This window comes from Chaetodon auriga, chromosome 6, assembly GCF_051107435.1.
Source record: "Chaetodon auriga isolate fChaAug3 chromosome 6, fChaAug3.hap1, whole genome shotgun sequence".
In the NCBI taxonomy this organism is placed as follows: domain Eukaryota; kingdom Metazoa; phylum Chordata; class Actinopteri; order Chaetodontiformes; family Chaetodontidae; genus Chaetodon; species Chaetodon auriga.
This window is the reverse complement of record NC_135079.1, coordinates 16,411,805-16,435,803: the sequence shown is the minus strand read 5'-3', so window position 1 is coordinate 16,435,803 and position 23,999 is coordinate 16,411,805. Positions and strand designations below refer to the sequence as shown.

At 40.9% G+C, this 23,999-nt stretch overlaps 1 protein-coding gene across 1 annotated transcript; it reads left to right on the top strand.

Annotated features, from left to right (window-relative positions):
* Window positions 1-10,009: 10,009 nt before the first annotated feature.
* On the top strand, window positions 10,010-19,881 carry slc17a8 (solute carrier family 17 member 8). The gene is made up of 12 exons (XM_076733474.1): window positions 10,010-10,166; window positions 11,697-11,952; window positions 12,199-12,317; window positions 13,457-13,571; window positions 13,763-13,850; window positions 14,588-14,674; window positions 15,469-15,611; window positions 15,745-15,894; window positions 17,749-17,881; window positions 18,463-18,573; window positions 19,045-19,172; window positions 19,552-19,881. Exons 1-12 carry the CDS (start codon window positions 10,066-10,068, stop codon window positions 19,879-19,881), a joined length of 1,761 nt encoding a protein of 586 aa, XP_076589589.1. The 5' UTR covers window positions 10,010-10,065.
* Window positions 19,882-23,999: the final 4,118 nt, after the last annotated feature.

Below are 23,999 nucleotides of genomic sequence, written 5' to 3'. Positions count from 1 at the left end.
AAAAAAAAAAAAAGAGGATTAAGTGTTGTAAGACTGTATATTTATGATGTTTTCTTTTGAGTTTTGCAGCTAGAATGTTATTCTAGTGCGCATTGTCATGACGTCACCATTGATCAAAGGCTTGGAGACTTCAAAGACTCTGATGACGTCACGTGTGACTTTGGCTATATAACTTAGAAACAATTTCAGGTGGATTCATTCCAGACACTGTACTAAACTATAAGGCAAGAGATTTTGTGACTTTCAACAAGACAGCTGAGTGAATAACACTTCAGTTTTTATATTTGCTGAATTTATTTTGGTTGATTAAATTTCTTAGGTTGAGTAACTTTCTGAAATTAACAATAGCTAAACATAATTTCCACACACCTCTGTGCGGTTCCTCTGAACCGCACAGAGCCCCTGCTGCGGAGGAGCAGGAAAAAACTGTGTTGAGACTGGGGTCTCAACAAAAACTTGATGAGGTGAACATACACCTCAGAGGCCTGCAGGAGCACACCTCTGAGCTCCAGTTTGCGTTACATAATGCAAGGGCTGAGGAAACCAGGCTCCAATCAGAGGTAATGGCACTTCATTTGGAGTTAAAAGATGTAAGGGACAAGCACACTGTCCTCACACAAAAACTGCAGTCATTGCAGTCATGTTGCAAATTTGAGAGAAGTCTGAAAGAGAATTTCAAGACTCAGGTTGCCCTCCTTGAATTTGTGACAGAGGAAAAACAAGGAGAGATAGAAAGTCTGAAGGAAGACAGGCGTGAACTTCGAGAAGCCAAAGAATTTCTCAGCAAGCAGGCTAAGGACATGAATGCCAAGATGGTCCTGCTCAAATCTGAAATAAACAGAAAACAGGCAGAGAATGAAAATGTTCTTGCAAAGGTTCATGATCAGCAGGAAAATGAGAAACTAATAGTTTCAAAGAATCAGAGCCTGACTGCTAAGGTAGCCCATCTTGAATCTCTGACAATGGAAAAACAAGGACAGACTGAACGTCTGATGGAAGACATGCATGAACTTAAGGAAGACATGCGTGAACTTCAGGAAGACATGCATGAACTTCAGGAAGACAAAGACTTTCTTAGCAAGCAGACTAAGGACATGAATGCCAAGATGGCCCTGCTCGAATCTGAAATAGACAGAAAACAGGCAGAAAATGAAGATCTGCATGCAAAAGTTCATGATCAGCAGGAAAATGAGAAACTAATAGTTTCAAAGAATCAGAGCCTGACTGCTAAGGTGGCCCATCTTGAATCTCTGACAATGGAAAAACAAGGACAGACTGAACGTCTGACAGAAGATGTGCATGAACTTAAGGAGGACATGCGTGAACTTCAGGAAGACAAAGACTTTCTCAGCAAGCAGACTAAGGACATGAATACCAAGATGGCCCTGCTCGAATCTGAAATAGACAGAAAACAGGCAGAAAATGAAGATCTGCATGCAAAAGTTCATGATCAGCAGGAAAATGAGAAACTAATAGTTTCAAAGAATCAGAGCCTGACTGCTAAGGTGGCCCATCTTGAATCTCTGACAATGGAAAAACAAGGACAGACTGAACGTCTGACAGAAGATGTGCATGAACTTAAGGAGGACATGCGTGAACTTCAGGAAGACAAAGACTTTCTCAGCAAGCAGACTAAGGACATGAATACCAAGATGGCCCTGCTCGAATCTGAAATAGACAGAAAACAGGCAGAAAATGAAGATCTGCATGCAAAAGTTCATGATCAGCAGGAAAATGAGAAACTAATAGTTTCAAAGAATCAGAGCCTGACTGCTAAGGTGGCCCATCTTGAATCTCTGACAATGGAAAAACAAGGACAGACTGAACGTCTGATGGAAGACGTGCATGAACTTAAGGAAGACATGCGTGAACTTCAGGAAGACAAAGACTTTCTCAGCAAGCAGACTAAGGACATGAATACCAAGATGGCCATGCTCGAATCTGAAATAGACAGAAAACAGGCAGAAAATGAAGATCTGCATGCAAAAGTTCATGATCAGCAGGAAAATGAGAAACTAATAGTTTCAAAGAATCAGAGCCTGACTGCTAAGGTGGCCCATCTTGAATCTCTGACAATGGAAAAACAAGGACAGACTGAACGTCTGATGGAAGACGTGCATGAACTTAAGGAAGACATGCGTGAACTTCAGGAAGACAAAGACTTTCTCAGCAAGCAGACTAAGGACATGACTGCCAAGATGGCCCTGCTCGAATCTGAAATAGACAGAAAACAGGCAGAAAATGAAGATCTGCGTGCAAAAGTTCATGATCAGCAGGAAAATGAGAAACTAATAATAGTTTCAAAGAATCAGAGCCTGACTGCTAAGGTGGCCCATCTTGAATCTCTGACAATGGAAAAACAAGGACAGACTGAACGTCTGATGGAAGACGTGCATGAACTTCAGGAAGACAAAGACTTTCTCAGCAAGCACACTAAGGACATGAATGCCAAGATGGCCCTGCTCGAATCTGAAATAGACAGAAAACAGGCAGAAAATGAAGATCTGCGTGCAAAAGTTCATGATCAGCAGGAAAATGAGAAACTAATAGTTTCAAAGAATCAGAGCCTGACTGCTAAGGTGGCCCATCTTGAATCTCTGACAATGGAAAAACAAGGACAGACTGAACGTCTGATGGAAGACGTGCATGAACTTAAGGAAGACATGCGTGAACTTCAGGAAGACAAAGACTTTCTCAGCAAGCAGACTAAGGACATGAATACCAAGATGGCCATGCTCGAATCTGAAATAGACAGAAAACAGGCAGAAAATGAAGATCTGCATGCAAAAGTTCATGATCAGCAGGAAAATGAGAAACTAATAGTTTCAAAGAATCAGAGCCTGACTGCTAAGGTGGCCCATCTTGAATCTCTGACAATGGAAAAACAAGGACAGACTGAACGTCTGATGGAAGACGTGCATGAACTTAAGGAAGACATGCGTGAACTTCAGGAAGACAAAGACTTTCTCAGCAAGCAGACTAAGGACATGACTGCCAAGATGGCCCTGCTCGAATCTGAAATAGACAGAAAACAGGCAGAAAATGAAGATCTGCGTGCAAAAGTTCATGATCAGCAGGAAAATGAGAAACTAATAATAGTTTCAAAGAATCAGAGCCTGACTGCTAAGGTGGCCCATCTTGAATCTCTGACAATGGAAAAACAAGGACAGACTGAACGTCTGATGGAAGACGTGCATGAACTTCAGGAAGACAAAGACTTTCTCAGCAAGCACACTAAGGACATGAATGCCAAGATGGCCCTGCTCGAATCTGAAATAGACAGAAAACAGGCAGAAAATGAAGATCTGCGTGCAAAAGTTCATGATCAGCAGGAAAATGAGAAACTAATAGTTTCAAAGAATCAGAGCCTGACTGCTAAGGTGGCCCATCTTGAATCTCTGACAATGGAAAAACAAGGACAGACTGAACGTCTGATGGAAGACGTGCATGAACTTAAGGAAGACATGCGTGAACTTCAGGAAGACAAAGACTTTCTCAGCAAGCAGACTAAGGACATGACTGCCAAGATGGCCCTGCTCGAATCTGAAATAGACAGAAAACAGGCAGAAAATGAAGATCTGCGTGCAAAAGTTCATGATCAGCAGGAAAATGAGAAACTAATAATAGTTTCAAAGAATCAGAGCCTGACTGCTAAGGTGGCCCATCTTGAATCTCTGACAATGGAAAAACAAGGACAGACTGAACGTCTGATGGAAGACATGCATGAACTTCAGGAAGACAAAGACTTTCTCAGCAAGCACACTAAGGACATGAATGCCAAGATGGCCCTGCTCGAATCTGAAATAGACAGAAAACAGGCAGAAAATGAAGATCTGCGTGCAAAAGTTCATGATCAGCAGGAAAATGAGAAACTAATAGTTTCAAAGAATCAGAGCCTGACTGCTAAGGTGGCCCATCTTGAATCTCTGACAAAGGAAAACCGAAAGACTGAACGTCTGATGGAAGACATGTTTGAGCTTCATGTATATGTACATGAACTTCGGAATGCCAAGATGACCCTGCTGGAATCTGAAATAGACAAAAAACAGGCAGAAAATGAAAATCTTCGTGCAAAAGTTCATGATCAGCAGGAAAATGAGAAACTAATAGTTTCAAAGAATCAGAGCCTGACTGCTAAGATGGCCCATCTTGAATCTCTGACAAAGGAAAACCGAAAGACTGAACGTCTGATGGAAGACATGTTTGAGCTTCACGTATATGTGCATGAACTTCGAAATGCCAAGATGACCCTGCTGGAATCTGAAATAGACAAAAAACAGGCAGAAAATGAAAATCTTCGTGCAAAAGTTCATGATCAGCAGGAAAATGAGAAACTAATAGTTTCAAAGAATCAGAGCCTGACTGCTAAGGTGGCCCATCTTGAATCTCTGACAATGGAAACACACGGAGAGCCTGAACATCTGATGGAAGATGTGCATGAACTTCAGGAAGACAAAGAATTTCGCAGAAACAGGTTGTGTCGCTTTGTTAAAGGTGCAATGAAAGCTGCTTTTTGTGTTGGCATGGTTGCAATTACAGCTATTTCCATCGCTGTCATGGTCAAGTCTCTGGTACAAAAATGCGAGCTAAACCCTCTGGAGTGCTGACGTCCCTCTGCAAACCTTAATGCACAGTACCCCGTTCCAACTGACCAGGAAAAGCTATAAACAAGACACATTTTCAACTCCAAGAACGGATTGTACTGTCACGGCCCTGGTAATAAAAGAAAAATAATAACAATAATAATAATAAATATGAATCATGAATGCATGTCTGCATGGGTTTACTCCAGGTACTCCGTTTTCCTCCCACAGTCCAAAGACATGCAGCTTAGGTGTGAATGTGAGTGTGGATGATGACATTTCACCCAAAAAAGACAAAAAAAAATAAAAAATAAAAAACAAAAACAAAAACAATAAATAATACAATAAAATAATTGCAATATTGTCTGGACCTTTGTAGATGACTGTTTGTCAGAGTGTTATCGATATGTGTATCACCGAGAGGTGTAATTTGTGAGTATCATCAACGTTGTGTCAATTTTTAACGGTTGTTTGTCTGCTGTTGGTCTCCCGTTGAGATTGTATCTTGAAGTGGCTCATGTCAATTGATTTGCGTGGATCTAAGCTTTCTAACACTCTATGAGATGAAATGAGATGGGATATAATTTAATGATTGCATTGCATGCAAACATGCCAGACTCACAAGCTACAAACTTAAGAGGGAAGTGGGTTGAGGGGTTAGGGTTGAGGGCATGGAAAGAGGGATGAATGGATGAGGGGATGAGTGCACTGATGGAGATCGTTCTTCGGGCGAGTTGCTGTACGCTTGGATACGTATTTGAAGCTGGACGACAGTCCAATTGTGTGTGGCAAATACACATCGCAGTGGTTTCGCTGTCGCTTGGGAGACTGGACATTGTGTGAGTCATTTAGAGCCAAGGGTGGGATGTTACTCTGGAGTTTCTGGTTGGCGAGGAACAGACAACGTCTCAGTTGTCTGAGGCTGAAGGCAGAGAGCATCAGGAAATATGGTTTGCTGAGGCGGAGATGGATGTTAGGAGATGGAGAGGACTTCGGAAATCTGCTAATCTTTGAACAGATTGATGTCTGAAGGGTTGAATATGAGCTCCTGGTCCACGATGTAAGCTGAGCAATTTGCTGTAATGCTCATGTCGTGTGAAGACAAAGTTGAAGGGGAAATGAATGAAACAGGTGAGCTTAAATACATGTGCAGAAGTGGGATGTGTTTATATGAGGATTTTTTTAAACAGATGTTGTCGAAATGTATAAAACAAATTGCAATTAACTGTACATAACATTTTAAAAATAAGTAATATCCCTAATTTTACTCATTCCCAATCGAAGGCTCTTCAAATGAAATCCATTCAAATACAGTCATATATGACATCAACATGCTGTTGAGGCCAACAGCAGGATGCAGTTGAGCATCTTTGGAGAACCCAGGGAGAGCTTCAACTTGTCAGTAAAGTTCTAATAGCATAGGACATGCCATCGATAATATGATGTCAGGGAAAAGGGCTGGACCAGATGGTCTTCCAATTGATCTGTATAAAAAAATGTAAAAACAAATTGCTGATGCCACTTTTGGAACTGTTTTTAGAGGCATTTGGCAATGGCAGTCTCCCAACCTCTATCAATAGTGCCTTAATTATTTTACTTCCAAAACCAGGTAAACCCTCTGACAAATGTGAAAACATGAGACCCATAAGTTTGTTAAATTCTGACCCTAAGATAATATGTAAACTTTTAGCGAAACTCTTGCAAAAATTGTTGCCAAAAATTATTGATAGAGACCAAAACGTATTTATAATGGGAAGACAAGGTTTTCATAATGTGAGAAGGATATTGAATATTATTCATGCAAATAAATACCTGACACAGCACTGCTATCATTAGACGCTGTCAAATGGCCTTATCTTTTCAGGGTTTTAGAAAAATTTGGGCGTGGGAATAACTTTATAAAATGGGTTCAAATGATATATAAACATTCTACGGCTGCAATTCTAATAAATGTTTCAAAGCCATTAAAATGCGTAAAGGTTGCTGGCGAGGTTGCCCTCTTTTGCCCCTACTGTTTACACTGGCAATAGAACCTCTTGCAATAGCAGTGCGCTCTCATTCTCAGTTTAGTGGAATAGCAGTGGGGCCAACAGAGCACAGAATAGCCTTGTATGCTGATGACATAATTTTAATGATGCCAAAACTAATTAAATCAATCCCGGCCTTGTTACAGCTAATAAAGGCATTTGGTGACTTTTCAGGATATAAAGTAAATAATACTAAGTCCTCTATACTACTACTTAATGCAAATGAAAAAAAGAACCCAATCTCTAAAGCAATTCAATTTAATGTTGTAGAGTTCAATTTAAATATCTGGGAGTACGTAGTTAAATGTTTATCATGGATGGTTAAGTGTAACGTTCCTTTAATGTCAACAATCTGTACACTTGGAACATACCCCAAAGACTTTATTAGAACACCAAAGCAATCGAAGATGATTGACTTTGGAAAAATGTAGAATCACCATCACTGGCAATATGGAAGAGGGAGCTGAAGACTTGTCTCGGACTGGAGAGATTGACATACATTGTTAAAGGTGAACAGGTGGAGTTTGCTTGTATTTGGGAATCATTTATGTCCCTCTTGACCAATGAAACGGATAACACTGACTGAAAAACAAGTTACGTAATGATCCTGCCTTTTATTTTACTTTATTTATTTTATTTTGTTCCATTAGTTTTTTTTTTTGTCTGTATATATACACACACACACACACACACACACACACACACACACACATATATAAATGAAAATGTTTGTACATTCGACATAAAGTTTAATATGCACTTGAAACTTCAATAAAAATATTGTTGAAAGAGACAGATTTTGCCTAGGCTGGAACATGTTGTCAGCGCTAACTATAAACCTTTAATGATAGAAATTAATGAGTCGATAAATGGATGTCACTACCAGTATCTATAACTGGGAGAATTAATATTTTAAAAATGAACTTTCTACCGAAATTACTTATTTCAAAACATTTCCCTGCCACTACCTTCAGACTATATTCATAATACATTTCTCAAGCATTGGATTAAGAATTTCCCAGCAACAAAACTGAACAGAGAGGCTCTGGGATACATGGTAAATGATAAATGATACATTGGACATTAAGGTTTGATATAAAAGGGGGTGGGGGGTGGGGGTCCAGATTTAATGAGCAGATTGCAATCTTCTCCTCCATTGCCACTGCTACACTGAAGATCTGAAGATCTTGATGTCTAATGAGGAGACCAACTTGCATCTCCTTCATGGCATCATCCAGTGTTTCACCATGAGACTGAAGAGAAAAAAATATCAGAGGAAATTTTACCTAAGCTCCTGAAGTCCTCTGCAGAGATGGAGAACCTGTCTGAAGTGCTACCATTTTAGCAGCAGCACTCCATCACTTCTGATCGCAATTTAGAGGAGCTAAAGGTCTGTAGCTTGCAGGGTCGGTCTCTCCTTTCCCTCTTTTAGAAGCAAATATTGTTTTTTTTAAAGGGAACCAACGAGCCTCTTATTTTCCATTCAGTCACTCACCATCCTCAACATGACAGAGGCTAAATTTTCCTGAAACACCTTGTAAAAGGTGACAACTGCCAAAGCCTAATCATTTCTCAGGTTAGTTTTAGTCTCACAGAGTAGAATGTACTGGTGGGCGACAAGTTTATATACAGTGTATTCATTCTGTGTTGTCTCCCAGAATCACCTGACGATGACGTGTCACTTCCTCTTTCCAAACACTAGATGGTGGGCATGATTCAGTTAGAAATGGAAAGACAAGGTCAACTTCTGTTCAAAATGTCCTTGTAAAGTGGCCCAGAGGGTCAAAACACAACAGCATTTCACAAAACACAACAACATTTTACAAAAGAAAAACCAGCAACATACACTTCATAAAACACAACGTCACAAAACAAAACAAAACAAAACAACAACAGAAACATTTCAGACTACAGAAAAGGAAGGACAGCACGTCTTGTTTGTGACTGGACAGAACACAAGTCCCTGGCCACTGTTCAATGCCATTTCCTAACACTGTGAAGTTGAATGGTGTTTAGTTGAGAGTTACATCTGAAACTGTTTGTTGACACCTTTTCTAGCTTCAGTTTGCCATTATAATGCATGCGTGTGCCTTTTTACCTCATTGCTGTGTGATTATCGTCAGTGCATTGTTATTGATTAGCTTAAATTTAATGTAATCATTGGAGCATTAAAAGTTTTGCTGGTTGAATTTGATCATTTTGTTCATCTCACAAATGTGTTCATTAATACGTAGACATACTCCTATTTAGATCATACAAGCACATACGTCTAACTTCAATCTAATTTTTTTGGGTAGCATCTGATTGTAGTGCCACACAGTGTAAAAAGAAAAGATGGTGGCTCTGTTTCCTGGGACAGAGCTGTGATGTTTCTGATATAAAGAATCATTTTTATGGAGTGTACAAACAGCTGGAGTACTAGCATCAGCCCGAGCAGTTGTTCTGCAACAGCCCATTGCTAAGACAGACTCTTCGGGTTCAGGCCCACACCATCCGGTCTGCTGTTTAAATTTTAAAATCTCCCTGAAATGATGCATATTTGATCATGTGTAAAGAGGGAGCCTCACTTTGGAGAATGATGTTTCTCCCTGCTGGCAAAATAAGAAGGGAAACGCTCAGAAATGTCAAATAATAATAGGCACGGTGAAGTCTGCAGCTTCGTGGCAGTACTTATGATCTTTGTCACTCCCTCATGAATGCAGAAATTGTAAATGGCAGTCATGGAAAAGCAGGAGTGTAAGCCTAGAACTTGATGGCTCTGTCTTAGGTTTCACCTGCTCCCATTTTACGTCGCAGCAGTACAGCTATGCCCGTCTCTCCTCAATGCAACTTGTCAAACTCATGCATATTTCATTGTTGGGTTCACTGGGCTGCTATCAGATGAACCTAACTAGCTGAAGGGGTGGTGCTGGGGAGATGATGATGATGATGATGAGTAAGGCGAGGGGGCAGGGTTTTGGGAAACCAGCTACACCTGCCCCTCCTCACCATGGATGAGTTATGAGATGGAGAGGAGATCGTAACAGTCCATTCAGGTCGGCTGCAGACAAAAGGGGGCTCACAATGCAGAGTGACCAAAACCTGGAATCTACACTTTGATTTGCATCTATTCATCATCCTCTAAACTGGATCTTCTGGAGATTACAGAAGCTACAAAACCTCTGGCTGCATCGTGCTTTGAACATTGAGGAATACGTCCACATTATCCTCTCCGCACAACACGCAAAGGTGGAGAGGAAAAGTCTTTCTTACTTCTAAGGGACTCGTGGCTGAAAGGTGGAGCCAGCGCCTGGTGCCACAAACTCAGTAAGAATGAAGAGCAGCTTCTAGTGGATTTTCTCTTCTTCTTCTTCTTTTTTTTTTTTTTTGGCCTTTCTTGGAACAAAGTGTACAAGTGAGGTATCAAGACACCGCTTTGAGATTAAGGGAGAAAGAAAACAAAGACGCAGAGAAAAATGCCTTTTGGTGGGTTAGCAGGTTTGAAGGAGCAAGTGCTCAAGCCTGGAAAGGAGGAGGTGAAGAACACAGTGGGGGACTCCCTCGGAAAACTGCAAAGGTGAGAGGGTGTGTATGGAGAGTGGTGGAAAGGAGGCATGTGTGTGCACAGGAATATCATTTCACTCATTATCCATGTATTGTGTTCACGGTGGAGATTAATTTTTAAAGGAACTTTGTGAGAACGCTCAGCTGAGAGGGATGAAATATATGCCGTCGGAGGGATGTGGAGAGGCTGGAAGTGAGCACATTAAGCCCAACGTGTTCTCAGAGATCCTGACGATAAATAAATATTTGATTCTTGTGCTTGCCAGGCAATGCCTGTGATGTGATCACAGATTTTATTTTGAGACATTAATACATATTTCATATCTGATACATATTTCACAGACGGCTGTGTATGTGCAGCAGTGGTGGTGGTGGTGGGGGGGGGGGGGGGGCACATATGATGAAGATTCTTGTCATTTGAAGAGATAAAGCACTAAGTAGGCAATTTCCTGGAAAATGAATTTTGTGTGCATGTTCTTAATGTGCATGTACGTTTGTCACTGACATTATGAACAAATGGAAAATTGGAGTAGTTTTAGTCTTTGCTGTTGATCAGTATAGATATGAGACAAGAAAAAAATCAGCAATTTGTTTTGTTTCTTTGCAAAACTCATATGTTACATCTTTGTCTAGCAATTCATATATCATGTGAAGAGCCAGACATTGATCGGGACCTCGAGCTACTCCAAACACATTCCTTTGATATTTATCTTTACTGTCCAAATAAACAAGTCCAGTTGTGGTGGTGCCAATGGAAAAGCTTTGCCACATTTTACACAACGAGCCCATGAAGTTAGTGACCAGGAGTAAATCTTTAACCCTGACTTGTTGTTTTCTACACATCACCTTGTAGCTTATACCATTGAGACTGCTTGCAATGTGCATTAAAACTGAATGGGCGTGATATTTTATGAAGACGGCTTTTGAATCTGAATGCAGTTCATAATTCATGATGCAGCTGTTTGTATGCTGTTCTATGAGACACACCTACCTACCATACTGCTCTTTCAAGGAATCACGTCTACAGTATGTCTGCCGTTCGACTATATTTTAGGATAGACTGTATTTCTAATTTATTACATTTTTTGACCAAAACCAAAAGTTTATTTTCCATAGGATTTGAGTTCAAAAACTGATCCCATTTCCTGCTCAATTTGTGTCTTGCTGGAGGTGAATTTCAGTGTAAATCCACACAGGGGCACAGTGAGCAGGGTGGATTCTGGGTAGTGGAGCAGGTGTGGAGAGTGACATACCTGCAATGTTGTGACCTTTTTTACTTGTGTGTCCTGACTTCACCTCCTGCCTTCTGTAAGAGAGCAGAGAGACTTAAGTTACTGTGCTGCTGCTGTTCCCACATTTTTATAAACTTACAGACAAAAGCGGCAGGACTGTGAGGTGATTATCATGTGTGTATCGCTCAAGACGACCTTCAGTATAGGCTTGTATGACTTGCATCCGAATGTATCTTAACAACTGATAAGCACCGCTGACGATCACATCCTCTTACTGCATTCTTTTTATTCCCCTGCCATTTGCTTCTTAGGAAAATAGATGGCAGCAATGTAGAAGAAGAGGACAACATTGAGCTGACTGAGGATGGGCGTCCAGTGGCGTCAGCACCACGTCCTGCCCCACTGCTGGACTGCAGCTGTGGTGGTCTGCCCAAGCGCTACATCATCGCCATCCTCAGCGGCCTGGGCTTCTGCATCTCCTTTGGCATCCGTTGCAACCTTGGTGTGGCCATTGTGGAGATGGTGAACAACAACACAGTCTATATCAATGGAACCCCTGTGCTCCAGGTAGCTGGACCTCTGGGTTGTTGACTCATCAGGACTTGGCTTAATGTGTTTTTTGTTGTTCCTTTCTTGTTGTTTCTGATTGTGAGGATAGGAGAATTAGCCAAGCTAAATTGTTGTTCAACCATGCCAATCAACTCTTTTAGGGGTCTTTCTGTGAGACACATAGGTAGAATATACCAAATGAATGTAGTTTGATGGTAAAATGGGTTCATTTAAGTGTGCTTCTGTTTTTGTCTCCCTCTCCAGAAAGCTCAGTTTAACTGGGACCCAGAGACTGTGGGGCTGATCCATGGCTCCTTCTTCTGGGGCTACATTGTTACTCAAATCCCTGGTGGTTTCATCTCCAACAAGCTGTTTGCCAACAGGTAGAGCCGGACCACCAATAGTCCTACTGTAACACTGTAATGTATGTTTTATGTGACGAAAGGATCATGCGAGCGCCTCTCCTCATCCTGTGTGGTTAAAGGGTTAAAGCTGTACGGTGTGGTGAGCGGTGCTGATGGAGCAGATAGCAGTCCTGTAATAAAAGCTTCACAGGAAAAGAGGACACGTCACTGACAGAGTTAATAATGAAAGATCCTGCCTCTGATTTCTCTCTGAAACACCAGCCACTGGAATATTACAAGTGTCACTTACACACTGTTTTGGAAAAAGAAAGGGAAGGGGGGATGAGGTGAAGAAGAAAAGAGAAGGGAGCTAAGCAGCACCGTGGCGATGAAGAAGAAACTTTTGGATTGAATGGGATGTCTTTATCTCAGTGTATGAAAGGTAGAGGCGTGAGATCTGGCTCGTCATTATGAGGCTGACTGAGATGCTGTGACCGTCAGATATTTAGGGATGTGCTGCCTGCTGTTATTAGCCATCTACACGAATGCTCAGACACTGAATAGCGCCTGTTTGTTGTGTGTTTACCTGTTACAGACAGATCTGCCAAATATCACAACATAAATCAGGGTTATAATTTCCTTAGATATTTCTGAGGATGTTTCCTCTGAAGAACTGCTCCATTTAAAGTTAATATCAGTTTCATTTATTATGAGAAAATTTTGCATTTTTGCTTTAGACTTTAGACTTTAGACTGCTTCTTTATTGATCCCAATCTGGGAAATTGTTTTGTTGCAGTAGCAATGAACAAAAAACATACAGATGACCATAGAATATATACAAGAATTTAAAAAAGTAAACAAAAAAAGTGACAAAAAAGCAGCAGTGAATACAAGATGAAACTAAATGTAAATGTAAATATACTGTGAAATATAAATAAATGTTGTGCAATATTGCAGTATATATTGCTTGTTCAGCTGAAAAGCCATGCACTTACTAAAATATCCTCAGTTATGTCAGCAGTTAATTTAAATAAATTAACTGAAATTTTAACTATTTTAACAGTGTCTGGATTTTACCTATAATCAGTATCAAATGTCACAGCCCCCCACCACCACCACCACCACTACCACTTAACCTTTGTCCACACACACATGTTGACATTTCAGTATTTCTACAGGGTGTTTGGAGCTGCCATTTTCCTGACGTCAGTGCTCAATATGTTCATCCCATCAGCGGCGAGGGTCCACTACGGTTGTGTCATGTTTGTCCGCATCCTGCAGGGCTTAGTGGAGGTAAGAGAAAAAATGTTGTTGACCAAGACAATTTCTCGCTGAGAGTTACATGAGAAGATCACTGCAAGTTACATATAACAGTGGAAGGAGTGTTTTCATCTAACTCTAAGCAAAAATGCCAATGCATGTATTTCCACCTGGTCAGATGTCAATGTTTGACCCGTGACATCTCCCACATTATCTCCTATTAGGGTGTCACCTACCCAGCATGCCATGGGATGTGGTCCAAATGGGCGCCACCTCTCGAACGGAGTCGACTCGCCACAACTTCATTCTGTGGTGAGTGGTGCCTCCTTCTGTGTCCTCTTGTCAAAAGGCTCTAAAACACTCTGCGAAGACTCCCAAGCTCGCCACTTTCCATTGGTACAAACCTGCTTCTCCAGTCCACACAAAGTCACAGCACAGCTGATCGGTGAATGGACGGGAGAGAGCACATTTTGCTTTGCAGATTGAGTCCGCGGCTGTCTCCCCTGAAATTAAAATAACCATGTTGCATTTTAGACTGGTACCATGACAACCCAAGCATCAAAACCCTCTTGCCTCACCTGCATACTCTGAAGGAGCTTCTCCCTCTATTCATCTGAATGAAGTGTCACATTGCTTACTGTCCAAAAGCACTCATGCTCTGTGCTCTATTCAAAACAACAGTGTTTGTGAATGCGTCTGATAATAGGAAACACATTAAAACACCCTTTCTGTCACGGCTGTGCCAATGACTCATGTTGACATCATTTATTGAATGAAACTAATGTGTTTCTTTGATCTGTTTGTTATTATTGAGACACATATTCTCTATACAGTGTAGCTTTTTGTGCAATTGAAGGCTGCTGCACTGCACCTACATCTCTGCTGTATAATATTCAGATCTGTAAAATATATAAATAAGAGACATTTGTTATAGTATGACAATCTCGTCTGAGTATTTTGTGTATTTTTAGCTAATTATCACCGACATCTGATGTTGGTACCGGTGTAATAATACCTTGACATTGAAATCAGACACCGATTGTTCCCAGGATCCTACGCAGGAGCAGTGATCGCCATGCCTTTAGCTGGAGTGCTTGTTCAGTACGTCGGATGGTCTTCGGTCTTCTATATCTACGGTGAGGTTTGAATGGACGTCACAAACATTCCTAAAATCACACTTCAGTTTGTGTATGCATCATAGAACGAGATAGAGCGTGTTAATCTGTGAGCTTTAGAGGTATTTGTAGGAGAACTGATTTACTTTTGGAGTCAGGCTCACTGCTTCCACCTGATTTCGGTTTTTGTGCTAAGCTAAGCTAATTGGCTGTTGGCAGGAGTTACATATTTACATAAAAGTGGTATTGATTTTCTCATCTCACTCTCAGCAAGAAAGCTAGTACGAGCATTTCACAAAGTATGAATTTTTTCTCGGAGCTATGCAAGAAATATCTGTGTTCATATATTTATCAATATCTGACATATTCATTTTATGGGAATCACAAAGAATATATTGTGTATACGTACGTGTATATATGTAAAATCTTTGATTGGCACACTGCTCTAAGGTAGCTGTGCTTTGTATGCTTTGCACAGTAAGTGTTATCTGACTTACTGAGTTTGATTAAAATGATTAACACTGACATGAAATTCATACTTGCCAAATGTGTTTTAATAAAAATCTACTCTGGTGCTGCTGTGATATAATCTCATGATTTATTGATGTGAATTAGCATTTTCCTGTCTGGGCTCTGTGACTCATACCTTGTTCATTTCATTTTAATAATGAAAATTCTTGTGGTCCAGAGAGGGTCGGGGCTTGTTTTAATTAGTCTGTCCTGCCCCTTACAAAGCCTTCACTACAAATATAAACTCCTTTGTCTCTGTACAAAGGAATCCATTCAATTTTCTACTGTTGTCATTTCGTGAAAAGGTGTTTTTGGGATCATATGGTATGTCCTGTGGCTACTGCTGGCATATGGAAGTCCTGCTGAGCATCCCACAATCACAGAGGAGGAGAGGACATACATCGAGACAACAATCGGTGAAACAATGCACCAAATGAGTGTGACTGAGGTGTGTGAGTGTCCGGGGCATCACAGAGCAATTTTTTTATAATTTCACTAAAATCCTAAAACACACACACACACACACACACACACACACACAGCATAAACGACATACATTGATTTCTGTCTCCCAATCACAGAAATTCAAGACTCCATGGCGTCGTTTCTTTACCTCCATGCCCGTCTATGCCATCATTGTGGCCAACTTCTGCCGCAGCTGGACCTTCTACCTGCTCCTCATCAGCCAGCCGGCGTATTTTGAAGAAGTCTTTGGATTCCCCATCAGCAAGGTTGGCCTCACACTTTCACTTCAGTTATTTCACTGACAATGACAAGCATCCATAAAGGCAGATAATCATAGGGCTGATTTATATTATGGCTTCCTGAACGTATGCCAGACATATACGTGTGTCTGACAAACCATGTGGGTATGAAGGACAGGACCTACCAGGAGTAGTTTTCAGTGTCACAGGTTTACCTGAAAGGGTCTGTGTCCTTGTGTCTTACCCCTGTACCTGTGTTTGTATGCTATGTCTAAAAATAAGATTATTCATATCCCTCTCAATCTAACTCTCACCGGTGGGATACAAATAATCTATTAGCCATTTTGCAATATCTAAGTGAGTCTAAATCAAAGAGAAGTATCACTTCATCAGCATGTTAAAAACAAAGTTAAGCCACGACCGACAGCAGCTAGTCGGCCCTCACCTCCTGTTCTCACGAATATGAGTTGACTGCACTGGCTGGCAGTGTGGGGCACACCCATGAAGATGTTTTACTCAGCAACACGCCTCCATCCTCTCTCTCTCTTGCCTTCGTTCTCTACTCAGGGCACATGAGCTTTTTCCGGCAACTGATTGGCTGAAGGCTTAGACCTGCACATGTTCTTGAACCTCATTAAAGGAATGATGAATGAATATAAAAAGGAGAATAAAAATGTCTTTTTAATTTCCTCCGTCACTTATTCCAAGTATCTGACCTCACAAGCAAATCATTGGCATATATTTAATCATCTGGGGAAGACAAACTCTCACACACAAAGTCTCAGCAGCTGAGAAAACAATTCGAACTTGCAACCAGGCTCAGGACAAAGACAAGGATAAAGAAACAAATGTGGAGGAGATGAAGGTTTTTCAGATAAAGATGGACAGCATTAAATAACAGGCTGACAGCAAAGTGGATGGATTGGATGGATCCCTGGAAAAGATTCTGAAAGGAGAACTTAAGAAGTGCGTTAAAGAAATACAAAAAGTATGTGTCGATCATCCCTGTGGGTTTACTGTTTGATAAAGATGAAGATTTAGTTAAAAATGAAGACAGCTGTTGGAAGTGGATTGTGCTTGTGAACAGATTTCGACACTTGTCACAATGCAGAGATTGCGAGCCGGAGGCCCAGGGTCCACAGTGGTGAAAGTTACGTTTGCTTCAGTGAATAGGAGGCTGTGTTACTGAAATCCAGCCCGATGTTTAAAAAGGTGTATCTCCAATCCACAAAGCCCACATTTGGAATCATCCAAATGTGGGCAAGTCAACAAAATCGGGCAGGCAAAACACATCACTTCTGAAACACTCTCAGTGGGGCTTGGGTTAGGTGTGTTAGGGTTAGGGTTAGGGTCATTAGGGTTCTATGCAGCCATGCCCGCTGGAATCTCCGGATGACTTAATAAGATCTTCAATATTTTCCTCATCCACGCCTTTATGATGCATGTGTCTTTCCCATATTAGATTATGCTTATGAGGATTCAAAGAAGGTAAAATAGCAGATTCTATACAGAGTAGAGCTTACTGGGTTAATGTGTTCATAAACGTATTGCTGCTTTGGCTGTTCAGGGTGATATGGGTTGGATTACTAGATCAATAAGGCAAAAAAATAACATGAGATGACCGTGCTTACCTTGCTTAATATGTCAGAAAACAGGGCCAATAAGAAGGTTTTTCTTTGGAGTAAATCACACAATTCTCCATGGGCTGCTGAGCTTCATGCTGTTTCTGAGGAAGCTGAATCACAATATGTGTATAGTATCTTTGTTTCTAAAGCTTTGAAAAAATGTCAGTATGGTGTGTTTGTTTGGCATTTAGCATTATTATTTATGACAGTAACAAAAATCAATAGATCAGTCCAATCACGTATGATCTCCCAACAGGTGGGGATCCTGTCCGCCGTCCCACACATGGTGATGACGATTGTAGTTCCCATTGGAGGACAGCTGGCTGACTTCTTACGCAGTAACAAAATCATGTCCACTACTAATGTGAGGAAGCTCATGAACTGTGGAGGTACGTCGTGGTCAACTAGAAGCCGTCAGTTTTGTGATTATTTATCATGATATTGGAAACGGTATTATGGTGCTCAATAATCAAACGTCAGACATTGTAGATCATGCAGCTCTTTTGTAAAAGAGCAAAATTGATTTAAAAGACCATTGGGTGAGATTCAGGAGGATTCACTGCAGAATATGAAATGAAAATAAGAGTTGAGATGTTACCTTAGAATGAGCTCTTTATATCCACCATGTTGTGCTGCCATGTTTCTACAGTAGCCCAGAATGGACAAACTTTTTGATTCCACATTTTCCGCTAGTTTCTACACCGCTGTAGGGGAGGATGGGGGGAGGGGTATTCAGGAGGCTACAGTTAGCAGCTTCTCTGCCTTTAAGAAGCTGAAGTCTGATTCTTCTTCCAGCTTTGTCCGTTGATGAACATTTTCTGTTCAGTTCAGGAACTGAAACATGTGAAGGTGTCCTCAAAGTAACCCCAGATTAATTTCCTACAGAAGCTCTGCATTTATTTGAAAGTGTTTCCATGTTGTTTCTTACATGAACTATTGACTCACGTCCTCTGGTCCTGTACTGTCACAGGATTTGGTATGGAAGCTACTCTGCTGTTGGTGGTCGGCTTTTCTCACACTCGAGGGGTCGCTATCTCCTTCTTAGTTCTGGCTGTCGGGTTTAGTGGATTCGCCATCTCAGGTATTACCCCATCTGCACCAAAGAAACAATTTTGTGTGTGTGTGTGTGTGTGTGTGTGTGTGTGTGTGTGTGTGTGTGTGAGAAATGTAAGACCATCCATTTGACTTGATACTGAACCTAAAACATGAGTTGAACACTCTAATTCTGAGGATGTTGCAGAAAAACCATTTTCTCAGTTTCCTTCATCTTCTGGATTGTGAGAGACTTGTCTGAAAATGAGATGCAGGATTGTTTTCCTTTGGGTGTAATGCAGTATACATGCTTTAGCCTGCCAAGCCTTCACACAGACACTGTTCCTGAATATTTTATAAACTGTTGATAAGGCAGCAAAAAAAAGAAAACGTATGCGTGTGGATCTAAATCAGGTTCACTTTTACAACATATTAATATGGCAAGAAAGAGAGCCTTTATATTGTGAATGTGTCACTGTTTACTTATAATATAACGATCTTGTTCGTGCTGTGTCCACAGGTTTTAACGTCAATCATCTGGACATTGCTCCTCGCTATGCTAGCATCCTGATGGGCATCTCTAACGGGGTGGGAACGCTATCTGGAATGGTGTGTCCTTTGATTGTTGGAGCCCTGACTAAACACAAGGTACAACACATTGATTTGTACACTGTTTGCTTATATATGAACACACTTTGATTTTGTCAGTCATTCATCTCGCATTTTTAGGTCTTATCTTAACTGTAACTGAAGATCAATGCTGACGTCCTTTGATATCATATTCTGTTTGCTTTTAGCTCAAACGCAGAATCACTGCATGTAATATAGCACCTGTCAGTTATTTGTTAATAATTCACAGCCCTGTAAAATTCATCATACACACTGCAGTTGTAGTTTGTACGATGCCATGAGCAAGGTGGTGGATTTACAGCGTTACCTCAGTGGTATATATAATGCATACATAATAAAACGATCAGGAAGCGTGCTTTCGACAGGAAATTCATTGACTCTATTCATCTCCCCACAGACCCGTCTGGAGTGGCAGAATGTCTTTGTTATTGCGTCCATGGTGCATTACTCAGGAGTCATCTTCTACGCTATCTTTGCTTCAGGCGAGCAGCAGGAGTGGGCCAACCCTGAGAGCACCAGCGAGGATAAATGTGGCTTTATTGATGAGGACGAGCTGGCTGAAGAGTCAGAGCTCAACAGCCAGAACGCACTGGCCCCCCAAAAGAGTTACGGAACCACAGATGATTCATCTGGTCGAAAACAGGGCTGGAAAAAGAAGAGAGGGGTGACCATGCAAGAGGAGGGGGAACATTTTGGGAATGGCGACTACCAGGACCGGTACCAATGAGGTGCTGTGTGGGGCAGAGGACTTCCAAAAGACTAAAATTCTGTCAGGGCCGAAAGCTTGATTTAACAGCTGTGGAGATCTCAGCAACATCGGAGAAGTGATAGGAGCAGCAGCATCGTGTGTACCTCATTTTTGGTCAATACTCCAGTTTAACTGTGATGTGCCGTCATGAAAAAATCATATGGAAACACCACCTTGTTATTAGAAAGTCACCGGAGTAAAATATTAAAGAGAGAAACGTCAACAAACACATCATATAATCGGAAACGGAATTGAAATTGAACAATAAATGTAATCTACACTGACATATACTGTAGACTCGTATGAATAGTGTAATGGGAACAAAACCTCAGACCAACATTCATGAACCAACTAGTGCTGCGTTCAAAGAACATCAGAACACATATCAACCCTCCAGCCTGATTGTACTCTGTCTGTGCAAGCAAACGTTGACTGAACTTTATGTAGCTTTGAACCATGTGAACAGTTTTTGAAATGTTTTGTGTCAGCTATGCAACGTGAAAAGAGATGTGCTTCTGGAATGTAATAATGGGTTTGACAGCAGGCCGCAGTGTTAATGTAATGAGCCTTACTGTTTTTTTTTTTCTTTTTTGCTCGTATGTATTTGTTGTCTCTGAATGATTGCACTCTGTCACTGCTTAGCTCTCCTCATCTCAGCAGGTCTTTGTTCACCATCCGTTTGTACGCACTTCTTCCAGCGTTACATCAGCTTCATTATTTGCACTGCTCTGAGCTCATAATGGGTCGAAATGGATGGTGAGTTCAGGGCAGACGTTACTCCATGAAGCATTAAGTGTAACTCTATTTATTCTACTGGTGTTTGGGTTTTTTTCAGTTTCACAATGTTTGATACATGGAGACCCAGCCTGTTTGTACCAATAATGTACTGTAAGGTTTCACTTGAATCATAAACGAGTATAGGAAATTTACACTTACTGTTTATCATTACTGCGAAAGAAGAGAACATCAGTTTTGTACAGTAAATTATTATTGTATTGTTTGAGAGACCATTTATTTAATTTGCACTTGAACACGCTGGAGATGTAATAAACTACATTTCTATTCTGTTTTAGGATTGTTTAGAGGCATAAATTCCTGAAGAGCTTTAAAGGTCTGACTTATTCAGTACTCTGCATCAGGTTATTCAACATTTCATGTTATTTTGTGTGTTCAGAAAATTATAAATTCTAAACAGAAAATTACTAGTTTGTCATCAAATTGTTTAACAATGTAGTGGAAAACAAGACTAAGGCTGTATTCAGAATCGCAAACTACATGATACAGACGAATGCAACATGTACATACATACTGCATAATGTTTTCCAGTGTGCAGTATGAAACTATTGAGTCGATTTATTTTGCTGTCTGGTAAGCCAGTCTTAGCCATTTTCCAGTTTTGGAAAGTGGAAGTAAGCAATAACACAACTTGTTGTTATGACTTTTCCAGAGATTTCGCCTTTCTTTGCACACTGCATACTACATGCTACATTTTAGCCAAATCAGTATGTGTTACCAGTATAGTAGCAGTTATAGCAGGACAGGACTGTACTTAAAGTTCCTCTACAGACATTGATTAACCCCTTAAAACTCATCTCTGCTCATCAAAATATCATTTTTAGAATTTCTTTCCTTTAAAAAAAATCACTTGATGCCTCACACACCTGTCACAAGTCACTGTATGTGTTGTAGAATATACAAAAGACCATATGGATATGTTAACAAGGTTAAAAACTTGATTTTCCTCAGAGGGAGGTCTTTGAACACACCAGTGCTTTGAGCTAAATACTAATGCTACAACATGGCAATGTAACTACAAGGCTCCCTGCTGATGTTTAGCAGGTATAATGCTTGCCATGCTCTCAATCTTAATTTAGCATGTTAGCATGCTAATATTTGCTAACTGGCACTCAACAGCATTGGATAAATTGAATTTTTGACCTGATGATGGTGCTAGATGATAACTTAGAGGATCATGAAACTTATTCATCCTTAGACAACTTTTACCAATGCTACAAACGCCACCCTGCTGAGGCGTTAGAGGAAAAGTCAGCGAATCACCACCAGTCGAATCACCAGTCAGTCGGATTCATCCACCGGGGACCATGAACATTTGAAGTACATTTCACGGCAATAATTTTAATAGTTGTTGAGATATTTCAGTCTGGATTAAAACAGTGGACAAAGGGACACTGCCATCCATAGAGCCATGCAGCTATCATGACTTAAAAAGAAAGAAACAACTTTTAAAAGCTGAGAGGAAACGCTAGAAGTATATTTCAGCCTTTTTAAATTTGTTTCCACCTCTCCAGCTAATTTTTACATTTAAATTATCCCCATAAAGTCTGCATGCAGACACACTGTGCTGTTTATACAGTTTAGGTTCTTGTTATCTTCTGTAGTAACTTACTTAGAATAAGTGGTCTCAAAAGCTGCCTGTTTATATTAGTGGGCTCAAATTGGACATTTTTAAATATTCCAAAGACTGCTCTGCTTCCCATCACACTGTGGTAAACATCCTCTGTCTTATCTGTCTTTACTCGCCTGCTTCATTTTCACCACAGAAGAATTAAGGGACAGGATATTCCTCACCAGTGTCAGCCTCACTTCTCCACCGAAAAGACAAGAGTCAGAAGAAGAAGAAGAAGAAGAGGAGGAAGAAGAGGAGGAAGAAGAAGAAGAGTCCTTTCACTGTGAAATATACACATACGCATATGTTCAACACTTCAAATTGATGCTTTGTGTGTTCATTTGTTAATCCGTCAAGAGTCGAATGAACCCGCTCACACGTTGATGAACAGTTTCAAGGTTATGGACTTTATTGCCGGTCGTTCTCACAGTTGCAGGCCTTTAAGAGCATGTGGTGGATTATGTCACTTTCCAGGGTGTGTTTCTGTTTTATCATGTGCATGACACTGACAATGCGCTCTGTCCGGAATGAGTGACAAAACAAGGTGAAAGGCAGCACCCAATAGCTTCTTCTAGCCCTCATCACGCTGTACCACCTGAAGAAAGGCGGTTTAAATGAACCTCATCAGTGCTTGTGAGAGCCCTCACGACTGTACATGTCACATGTGTCTGCCCCTTTCCAGAGGCCATCACGACCACTTCATTCCTCACATGTTCTCAGACACAGGCCAGATTGTCCACAAACAGCAATGGCAAAGGTTCTGTTTATTTCAGACAGACTGTCTGTTGACTCAGAAGGGCCTCTTTGGATGGAGCAACAACCCATCAATGATTAAACTGCTGGTTTTTGGATCAAGTAAAAAAGAAGAAAATTCTGATTTCAATCCATCTTAGGGTACACAGAGACACACAGGACAGGTACACTGAGGTATGCCAATATAAACAAATCTGGTGTGGGCTGGTACTGCACATGGCAGCGGCATGAGAAATGGCTTTAATCAGTTGACGAGGTATGGGAACAAATGCCACAGTCTTTCTGGTTGTGCGTATGAAAATATTATGAGAAATTCAGTGTGGTCTAACTGGTGCAGTGAGAAGGAGACACAATAAACTCTTGGACTGATAGCAACATTAATGAGTGCATGTACGTTCCATGTGTGATGTCTGCGTGGGTGGGTGGGATTTCTGGTCTGCTGGAGAATTCATGAGGCAGCCTCTTGTCTTGTTGAGATAAAGAGGGATTTTTTTTTTTTTTTTTTTTTTTGGGGGGGGGGGGGGGTGGTGTGTGTGACATGGACAGTTTAATTAATAACCACCATCCATTTCTCCCTGACCCCAACTGGTCACACATGGTCTCACTGGAGCCCAGACACAAGCAGCTTAATGTTCATTAGCAAATATCGATTGAGCCGCAGCTCACAGCGTGGATATCAGAAACGAGGCTGAAAACGACGAAAGTTAGCAGGCAGGAATTCAGCATCAGCTGGCCAGGATAAGGTAAGAACCACGCAATCAAGTCTGAACATATTTCATGTTCACCGGTGAACAGGTCATTTCTTATGGGTCTGCAGTGCGCCATTCTGTCTGAGTTATGTTTGGCTGTTGTGTGGGTTGTGAGAGTACACTGGAGGTTTGTGAGTCGTTGTGGGTTGCTTTTCGATCTCAGGGGAAATTACGCTTAGTTAATGGAA